Genomic DNA, 10976 nt, shown 5'->3' with positions numbered 1-10976 from the left:
TGCCATTGAATCCCAAAAAGATGTTGTCAGGCAGAAATGACAAGTCACATCTGAAAGGTGAGTGGTGAAGGTAAAATCTCATCATTTGATACAAAAAGTCCATTGCACAAGTATGAGGAGATACAGTTAGCAGCAGTGGGAATGGAGCTTTTGCTGTACCTCCCTTATGAGTCAGCAGTGAATGAGCGATAAATAAACCAGTTAGGCCTTGAGATACATTAACTGTAAAAGTCACAGAACTCCTGTTTTCCTCAGTGTGGCTAAGGTTGTGGTTTCCTTATTTTTAGATTTTGCCAGAGGGTGCATGCACTCTGCTGGAATGAAACAGGGTGGCAGGGAAAGTGAGAAAGCACCCCCGATGGGGGATGGGCACGCCACAATCCCTTCTCCATTTTCCCAGCCTTTTGGGATTTGAGGCATACGCACACTTGAGCCTGGTGTGTTTTTCAGGCCACTGGGTCCAGACTCAAACCATGCATTCCGCCATGTGGGATCCCGCAGCCTTAACCACCATCATGCCACCAGCTGCCCCGATATGGTTCCTTTTTCTTCTGCACTGGTCAGACCATATGTGAAATATGATGTTTGTTTTGAGCCATCCACTCTACAGGAAAGACATTACATGGTAGAGTCTGAAGGTGGGAGGTCAGGGTAGTGTGGTGAGCCTTGATGGGTGGTGGATGCCAGGGAGGAGAGAGGAGCAGTAGCAGCCGAGGATGAGCAGAGACCTGAATCATACTGTCACTGACTCGAAGGCTGTGGGTGAGGCTAGGTTACCTTTGTCTTTTGTGGCCCCCCATTTGTTAGATTAAGATGGCGTGGGTTGTCTCTCTCCAGGTGAGTACACATGCTCTATAGCAAAAACCTAAAAAAGAAGAAAAAAAATCTTTAAAATTATATCATTAAAAGTTACCTATAGTACCTATACCCAGAAATGACCATCTACTTACTTGTTTATATAATCCCATACTTTGTTTCTATTCACATTTAATATATATATACCTATTATAAAACATTATATTCTTTTTTTTTGTTTTTGAGAGGTTTTTGCTACAGGGTATGTGTTCTCGCCAGAAAGACAGAGAGAGATAGAGAGAAATCCCCCCCCCACCCCCAGGGAGGATGGCCATGCCACTATCCCTTCTCCTCCATTCTCCTCTTGGAATCTTAGGCACACACGCACATGCGCCCGGTGTGAGATTAAGCTACCGGTAGTTAAGTCTGGGACTTAAACTGCAGTCAACTAACTACATGGGAGTCCAGCAACATAGCCATTACGCCAACTGCTGGCCCCTATAAAACATATTCTATGTACTACTTTTTAACTGGAAAACACAGACTTGGGATTATTTTTTCTCATTTTTGGTTTAAGAAGCCAATGGATTTAAAATGAGAAGAATTAATCAATAATTAAGTGGAGTTATACCATTCCAATGAAAGAAAATTTTTGCCCATAATTGATGTACTGTTCTTTCCCCCTTTTTTTGGAGAGGTTTTTGCTATAGGGCGAGTGTGCTCGCCAGAAAGACAGAGACAGAAAGACAGAAACTGAGAAATCACCCCCCAGGGGGGATTGCCACACCGCAATCCCTTCTCCTCCATTCCCCTGTCGGGATCTTGGGCATGAATGTATACGCGCCCAGCATGAGTTTAAGCTGCTGGGTCCGGGACTCGAACCATGGTCAATTACGTGGGAGTCCAGCGACATAGCCCTTACGCTAACTGCTGGTCCCGATATACTGTTCTTCAGAATACTATAAATAATTTTCCCCCAGAAATATATTGAGATGAGGGATTATTCATTGCTTATTTTAAGCCCTAATCAAATGTTCAATAGATATATGAACAAGTGAAATAAGTTTAAAAAAAGTATCTTGCTATTACTTTAAAGTATTTGGGGATGGAGGCCTTATATTATCTGAAAACTTTATACATATATTATTAAAAATGTTAAAAGCAAAAAAAAAAAAAAATGGTGTGGCGGTCACAGAAAAACTAAAGGGGGGCCGGGTTGGAAAAATGGTGTGGCGGTCACAGAGAAGCTCAAGGGGGACCGGTTTGGGGAAGAACTTTAAGTCTGTTATCTGAAGGTCGAATGGGGGCCGGCTTGATGGTGCAGCAGTAACATGCAGCTCAAATGAAGCTGGACCCCTGGTCAACCTGTGCACTCTGGCTGTATTTGTGCGTCACCTTAGCTGGCTGGAGAAGATGGTGGGGGTGTCCCCTCTGCCATCAGACTGCCTCTCAATCTCATGAAAGAAAGAAAGAAACTTTTAAAATAACGAAGGTGAATGGGAGGCATGTTTCAGACCCGATGCTTGACTCTCCTGGCATCACCGTATGTTTTTGTAGGTATCACTGTGATCACACAGTTTGGTACCACTCCATGGACCCTTCCTTTTGCATCTTTGTTTGCTTTTTCTTCTCTCTCCTTGCCCTTCTTAACTCCCTGTTTAATTTGTGGTGAAAGTGAAAGGAGAGAAAAAAGTCAGCCGGGAACTTTGCTTTTCTTTCCTCTGCCTGCTTTTAGCCCTCAGTAAGTAAGGGCAAATCTAGAGTGGTCGTCAGATAACCAGAGTCATAATTTGTGGTCACCCCAACATTTACCTTGGAGACGGTTGGTATGGCCGTGAAGAGGAATGCTTCAGCTCTTTAACTCAGAGTTGTGCTTTATGTTTACCAAATGTTTTAAGTTTTTTAGGAAAGTGAAACTCGTAAAATATTATTTTTTTAAAGTTTTTTTTTTTCCTTTTTGCCAAAGGGCATGTGTACTCTCTCTAGAGAGAGAGAAACAGTGAGAGGGAAAGTTGAGAAATCACCCACCCAGGGGGGTGGCCATGCTACAAGCCCTTTACCATTCTCGTGGGATTTTTGGGCACACATGCACACACGCCTGGCGTGATTTTCAAGCCACCAAGTCTGGGACTCAAACTCTGGTCACCTTGTGGGAGTCCGGTGTCTTAACTACCACACCACCTGCTGGCCCACTTGTAAATTATTTTATATTTCTTAAATGTCTCTAACTTTGGGAACCAGCAGTTAGCGTAATGGCTATGTTGCTGGACTCCCACGTAGTCGACCGCGGTTCGTGTCCCGGACCCGGTGACTTAAAACTCACGCCGGGTGCGTGTGCGTGCATGCCCAAGATCCCGAGAGGAGAATGGAGGAGAAGGGATTGTGGCGTGACCATCCCCCCTGGGGGGTGATTTCTCGCTTTCTATCTCTATGTCTCTCTCTGTCTGTCTGGCGAGCGCACGCGCCCTACAGTGAAAATCTCTCAAAAAAAAAATGTCTCTAACTTTGCCCTTCTCTTCTAGGGGCGATTGCTCTAGGATCCTTCTGTTTACAATGGCACAGAGAACTGGACTTGAGGATCCAGAGAGGTATCTCTTTGTGGACAGGGCTGTCATCTACAACCCTGCCACTCAAGCTGACTGGACGGCTAAAAAGCTGGTGTGGATCCCGTCAGAACGCCATGGTTTTGAGGCAGCTAGTATCAAAGAAGAACGGGGAGATGAAGTTATGGTGGAGTTGGCAGAGAATGGAAAGAAAGCAATGGTCAACAAAGATGATATACAGAAGATGAACCCGCCCAAGTTTTCCAAGGTGGAAGATATGGCGGAATTGACATGCTTGAATGAAGCTTCTGTTTTACATAATCTGAAGGATCGCTACTATTCAGGACTTATCTACGTAAGTACTTCTGCCACACAGTCATGTGAAGTAGTGACTGGGAATTCATGTGAATATGCATGTCATACTCAGATAAGATTTGGGAATACCCTCACTCTGCTTAGCCTTATTTTTGTTGAAGATAGAAGGATTGTCTTTTGCTTGCCACGTCTTACTCTAACTCTTATCTCAGTAAGTTTAAATAATCCAATCTGCATTCAGATGTAAAAAATGGTGTTTGAAGATGTGCCAGTGGTGCTCTAGAGCATGGGGTGGGAGAGAGCCTATGGCAGAAAGACCTGGGGGTTTGGTAGATAATGAGAGTTGCATCCATAGGAGGACACAGGAAGCAAAATGGTAGAAAATTAAATGTATGTCCAGTAGTATGAAGTGGAGAGGGAACAAGCTTAGTGTTTCAGTGACGACCCAGTATAGCTTCCTTGGGTTCAGGAAAGATGAATGCTAAGGGTTTTTTTAAGAGGAAACAGTTCAGGGTGAGATTGAGGCTGGGGTTTTCTTGTGGTTAGCAGCGGTCACATATATTACAGTCTTTGCTGCTAACCATGTAGAAGTTATTGACAATAATAGGTGGGCTCGGCCCTTTAGCGAAGTGGTTAATGGGCGCGGGCTTCCATATGCTGATCAGAGTCCACATTCCAGCCCTGGCAGTTGGAAAAACGTACCAGGCACATTACATGTCTGTCCAGAATCCCAACAGGGTGGAGAAATGGAAAGGAAAGGACTGTGGGATGATTCTGACCCATGGGGGCCACTTTCTTTCTCTCCCTGTCTGTCTCTCTCTGGTGAAAACACACGTTCTTCTGGCAATTAAAGAGGAAAAACAAAAACAAAATAATTAAGAGATAAGGGAGAGAAAAAGTGTGTAAGCCAGATACTGAAGAAAGTCTCCAAGGACAAACTAGGTTTGAGGGGCTGGAAGGCAGAGGTGGCAGTGATTTGGAGGTGGTCTAGATAGGATTTAGAATGAAGAGAAGTAGAAAGAAAAGTTAACAGTTGTGAAATTGGGAAAGGGTGGTCGATTTTATTTTACTAGATTTTTGGTCATAGGGCACATGCACTCAACAGAGAGGAAAAATGAGAAATCACCCCTTGGGGGATGGCCAGGCTGCGACCCCTTCTCTGTTCTCCTCTCAGGATTTTTTTTTTTTTTAGTGGAGATGTTTTGCTACAGGGCACGTGCGCTTGCCAGACAGACAAAGAGAGACATAGAGACAGAAAGTGAGAAATCACCCCCCAGGGGGGATGGTCATGCTGCAATCCCTTCTCCTCCATTCTCCTCTTGGGATCTTGGGCACGCACGCACACGCGCCCAGCGTGAGTTTTAAGTCACCGGGTCCAGGACGCGAACTGCAGTCGACTATGTGGGAGTCCAGCGACATAGCCATTATACTAACTGCTGGTTCCCCCTCTCAGGACTTTGGACATGCACACACAAGCACCCTGGCATGATTCTCAAGCTGCTCGTCCTGGGCTCGAACTGTTGCGTTGGCCCTGTGGGATTCAGCACCTTATCCACCACGCCACCTGCTGGCCTGGTGGTTGAGATTTGTGTAAGGGTTGTACTACTGGAACTCCTAATTCAGAACTTCAGTTGTTACACTGATTTTCCCATAGGAATTAGTTTCTTAAAGGAATATTTACTGAACTGCTGTGTTCTAGGTACTAGGTTAGTGCGGTACAGGACAGGCAGCTACGTCCCTGCCTTGGTGATGTGTCCTGTGAGGAAATGAAATAGGGCTCTATTCTGGGATAGAATAGGTGGGAGAATGGCTTTCCACAGCAGGAAAGCCAGTGAAGGGCTCTTTGAGAAGGTAGCAGTTGAGCTGGAATCCGCCCATTTGGAGGGAGACACTCATGGGAAGAGCTAAGAACTGAGGGACCAGCAGATGGTGTAGTGGGTATGTCACTGGACTCCCATAAGGCTGACTGGTTCAAGTCCCAGACCCAGTGGATTCAGACTCACACCGGGTCTGTATGTGTGTATACTCAAGATCCTGGAAGGAGAATGGAGGAGAAAGGTTTGCAGTATGGCCATCCCCTAGGGTGAATTCTCACTTCCTCTCACTGTCTCTGTCTCTCTCTGGCAAGCGCACATGCTCTAAGGCAAAAAACTAAAAAAAAAGAAAAAAAAAAGGCTAAGAAATAAGTAGTTTATTCATGACCTTTGCCACAGTAGTTTTAGTCAAGCCTGACAGCCTCCCTTTTGTTTTTTACCTGTATGAGGTAGCAGTGTGGAGAGTCCAGCTGAGGCTGGATGCATGTGTAAGGCGATGGCACTTTTGTTGGTGGTGTGGTTTTTGCCAGACTTTAGGATTGCTTCCGGCCTGTGAGGGCAGGGAACTCTTTCTGCCAACATTGTTGGCCCTGTCACGGGTAATTGGTTGTCCCTGGAGTCCAGGCTCCATAGGGATGAAGCCTGCAGGGCCGATGATGGATCAAGGCCTGGAGGTTTTAGTGATGTTGACGAACAGGGTTGACGGGAGAGAAAAAACTGGAAAATTCAGAGACTGTGGTCAGGTTACAATACAACCTCTAAGAACTGAGAGGTGGGTCAGTTTTGGATAAAGCCAGTGTGGGCGAGTCGTGAAAGTCCTGCACTGATGGCATGACCAAAAGGCTGGACAGCTGGAATGTGGGAGGGAGCCAGAGCTCCTCCTAGACATGATGGACATTTTAGGTAGTTGCAAGGAGGAAGCTGGGAGATGAAGGGAATAGGGAACTGGTCGGGGGAGAGAAGGAATAAAAGAATGGACAGTTCATCTGTTCATTTATTTATTTTTAGATAGATTTTTGCTATAGGGCACCCTCTGCAGAGACAGAAAGACGGAAAACGAGAAATGACCTCCAGGAGGGGATGGCCATGCCACAGTCCCTTCTCCTCCATTCTCTTCTCCAGATTTTGGACGCACCTGCACGCGTGCCTGGCATGAGTTTTAAGCCAGCGGGTTTGAGACTCAACTGCGATCGATTGTGTGGGAGTCCAGCGATGTAACCATTATGCCATCTGCTGGTCCTGGGCATATTTCTATAAATAAGATATAGTATAGGTTCATTTAGACAACTTAGGTTGCAAACAGATTCAGTTATATTCCTTCTTTTTTTTTTTTTTTTTGGAGAGGTTTTTTGCTACCAGACAGAGACAGAGAGACAGAAAGCGAGAAATCACCCCCCAGGGGGGATGGTCACGCCACAATCCCTTCTCCTCCATTCTCCTCTCGGGATCTTGGGCACGCACGCACACGTGCCCGGCATGAGTTTTAAGCCACCGAGTCCGGGACGCGAACCGCGGTCAACTATGTGGGAGTCCAGTGACATAGCCATTACACAGCGACATAGCCATTACACTAACTGCTGGTCCCAGTTATATTCCTTCTTTACACTTTATTTGCATTTATGCTCCTTGACCTCTGAATCAGATAATTTCCTTTTCAAAAAAATTATTATTTTTATTTTATTTTATTTATTATTATTATTATTATTATTATTATTTTGGAGAAGTTTTTGCTATAAGGCACATGCGCTCGCCAGACAGAGAGAGACATAGAGACTGAAAGCGAGAAATCACCCCCCAGGGGGGATGATCATGCCGTAATCCCTTCTCCTCCATTCTCCTCTTGGGATCTTGGGCACGCACACACACGCGCCCGGCGTGAGTTTTAAGCTACTGGGTCTGGGACGCGAACCGCGGTCGACTACGTGGGAGTCCCGTGACATAGCCATTATGCTAACTGCTGGTTCCCATTATTAATTATTTTTCAGTTTGATCAAAGAGAGGAAGAGAGAGAGAGAGAAAATGAGAAACCACCTGCCAGTCCCCAGACCATTAATTTTCACATTCTTTCCTAGTAAACCAATTTAAAACTATAAATATCTCCTCTGATACCGTTTTAGCTCACCTCACAAGTTTTTGTTTTGTCTTTTTAAGTTTTATTTATTTTTTCTGTGAGAGAGAGAAAGACAGGAACCACTAACAAAGTCTTCATGCCATGACCCAGCCCTGGCCTCAGCTGGCCTGGATAACAGGCATGTGTATGTGTGCCCAGTGTGCTGAGGGAGGCCCCAAGAAGCAAACCCAGGACCATTCCGATGTGGATCTAGTTTTGCTACCATCATGCCACTGCTTGACTCTCACAAGTTTTGATATGTAGTATTTTTTATTAATCAGTTCTAAATATTTCCTAATTCTTAGTATAATTTCTTCTCTAACCCATGGACGATTTAAAAGTGGACTTTTGGGGTCAGCAGGGGATGTAGTGGTGTAGGTGCTGGATTCCCACATGACCAACCACGGTTCAAGTCCCAGACCCAGCAGCTTGAAAATCACACCAAGTACATGTGCATACATGCCCCAAATCCTGAGAGGAGACAGGAGAAGGGATTAGGCATTGCTATCCCCATGGGGGATGATTTCTCACTTTCCCCCTCTCTGTTTCTCTCTGTTTCTGTCTCTCTCCAGTGACTACATGCACCCTATGGTAAAAATAAAAACAAAACAAACAAACAAAAAAATGTACTTTTAGGGCCAGCCCACGGCCTGATGGTTGAGACGGTTCTCACATAGCTGACTACAGGGTATGAGTCCCAGACCCGGCAGCTTAAAAAACATGCCAGCATGTGCATGTGCATGCCCAAAATCCTGAAAGGGGGAGAGATGGAGGTTGTGACATGACCATGCCCTGTGGTAGGTGCTTTCTTTCTCTGTCTCTTTCCAGCAAGCATGCATGCCCTTTGGCAAATTAAACAAAAGTAAACTTTTAAAATTTCCAACTTTTTTTTTTAGATTTGTTGTAGGGCATGTACAATTGTCAGAGAGACAGGAAGATGAGAAAGCAACTCCCCCAGGGGGGATGGCCACTCTGCAGTCCCTTCTTTTCCATCCTCCTACTGGGATTTTAGGCAAATATCACACGTGCCCAACATGTCTTTCAAGCCATCTGGTCTGGGGCTTGAACTGCACAGTTGGCCATGTGGGAGCCAGCTGCCTTAAACATCACACCACCTGGCTGGCCCCCAAATGCTGTGTTTTACAGGTTGGTGTTTTTGAAAAAAAAAAAAATTATTTAATTTTAAAAAATTATTCATTTATTTTAATTTGACTAGAGAGAGAGACACACAGAGGGAGAGAGAGGGAGAGAGTGAGAAAGCAAGCCACCAGGTCTAAGACTCGAACCGTGGTCAACCACACGGGAGTATCCAGCACCTTAATACCATCCTGTCTGCTGGTCCCCAAGGTTTATCTTTTTATTGTTGATTTTTAAAATAACTGCAATGCAAAGATTTTGTTCATATAATTTTTTAAATTATTTATTTTATTTTATTTATTTATTCATTATTAGTCAATTTGACCAGTGAGAGACATAGAAAGAGAAAGAGAGTGAGTAAGAAAGCAAGCTGCCACATCCAGTACTCGAACCACAGTCAGCCATGTAGGAGGGAGTCCAGCACCCCAATCATCATGCCCTCTGCTGGCCCCTCATTCATACAATATTATTTCTTGTTTTTGTCAAGGCTTTCTTTGTTAGTATATTGTCAGTTTTTATGTGTGTTCTATATGTGTGTGAAAAATATAGGATTGTATATGTGGCTATTAGATTAAACGTTTTAATTGTGTTATTTGAATCTTCTGTAGCCTATCTGATTCTTGTCCACTTGACCCATTAATTACTGAGAAAAGAGTATTAACATCTCAGCATGGTGGCCTAGCCACAGTGGCAGCCAGCAGAGCACCACAATGCATTGCTGGTGACAACCTGGGAAGACTCTGGATTTGCCCTTTGGGTCTGCCTGAAGGTGTTGAGTGTGCCACCGTGAAGACCCTGTCAGGATTGCTTGTCTCTCTTTCTCTCTCACATGGAGCAAATAAGTGGATAACTTCAAACAAAACAAAACTTCCAGTGTGTTTTATCTCTAAACAATATAGTTCTCCATGTTTTGAATTTTTGTATAAATGAATTTCCTTGTATACAGCCTTTTGTATCTTAGTGTGTTTTTGATTTTTTAGGGTTTTTGGCTCAGCATTGCTTTTTCTTTTTTTAAGAGAGATTTTTTGCTATAGGGCGCCTGTACTCGCCAGAGACAAGAGAGACAGAAAGTGAGAAATCACCCCACAGCGGGAATGGCCACACCACAATCCCTTTTCCTCCTTTCTCCTCTTGGAATTTTTCGAACATATGCACACATGCCCAGCGTGAGTTTTAAGCTGCTGGGTTCAGGATTTGAACCACTGTTGACAACCGCGGTCAACTATGGGAATCCAGCAATGTAACCATTACTCTATCTGTTGGTCCCAGCATTGCTTTTCTTCTTAAAGATATTTGCCATAAGCACATGGATTCATCAGAGAGAGACACAAAGAGATAAAAGAGGGAGAAAGTGAGAAATCCTTCTCCAGAGTGGATGGCCATATCACAATCCCTCTTTCATTCTCCTAACGGGCTCTTGGGCACACATGCACATGTACCTGGTGCATTTTTCAAACCACTGGATCTTGGACTAGAACCATAGAGTCAGCCATGTGGGATCCACCTTCACCATCATGCTACCTGCTGGCCTGCAGCATTGCAGTTTTACATAAGTTTGTTTATTTATTTCATGGGAAGGAGGACTCCCAACAGGGTCTTACATACTGTGAACTTCCCACAGCCTTTCAGGCAGCCAAGATCATAAGTGTGTTCAGGTAGACCTAGCATCTGAACTCCTGGCTTTCCCGTGTGAGTCTAGCATCACACAGAAACACCCTACTGCCTGCACCACCACGGCCTCAGCATTGTATATTTCAGATCCATCTGTGTTGTTTGTGTTGGTGTAATTCAGCACTTCTTAGAGTGTGGTCTATGGACCCCTTTGGTTTCCCTAAAACCATTTCAGGGCATCCTCCAGGTCAAAATTATTTTTATAATACTAAGATGTTATTAGCTCTATTCACTGTTGATATTTGTACTAATGGTAGAAAAGCAATGATGAGGGACCAACAGATAGCATAATGGCTATGTTGCTGGACTCCCATGTAGTCGACCGCAGTTTGAGTCCCAGACCCGGTGGCTTAAACCCACACCAGGCGGGACCAGCAGTTAGCGTAATGACTATGTCGCTGGACTCCCATGTCGTTGATCACGGTTCGCGTCCCGGACCCAGTGGCTTAAAACTCACGCCAGGCGCGTGTGCGTGCATGCCCAAGATCCCGAGAGAAGAACGGAGGAGAAGGGATTGCGGCGTGACCATCCCCCCTGGGGGGTGATTTCTGTCTCTCTGTCTCTCTCTGTCTGTCTGGCGAACGCACATGC

General features: G+C 44.9%; 1 protein-coding gene across 3 annotated transcripts in view; it reads left to right on the top strand.

Moving 5' to 3' along the window:
• Positions 1–10976, top strand: part of MYH10 (myosin heavy chain 10) — a 180237-nt gene that overhangs the window by 7938 nt on the left and 161323 nt on the right. For all 3 annotated transcript variants that reach the window (XM_006156399.3, XM_014590868.2, XM_014590869.2), the window contains exon 2: positions 3318–3693. In XM_006156399.3, the coding sequence (XP_006156461.1) occupies positions 3349–3693 (345 nt within the window). In that variant the 5' untranslated portion in view covers positions 3318–3348. The remainder of the gene's footprint in view (positions 1–3317; positions 3694–10976) is intronic.

The sequence above is a fragment of the Tupaia chinensis genome, unplaced genomic scaffold (assembly GCF_000334495.1).
Source record: "Tupaia chinensis unplaced genomic scaffold, TupChi_1.0 Scaffold000493_1, whole genome shotgun sequence".
In the NCBI taxonomy this organism is placed as follows: Eukaryota; Metazoa; Chordata; class Mammalia; order Scandentia; family Tupaiidae; genus Tupaia; species Tupaia belangeri.
The sequence above is the reverse complement of the archived record's forward strand: the minus strand, read 5'-3'. Positions and strand labels throughout refer to the sequence as shown.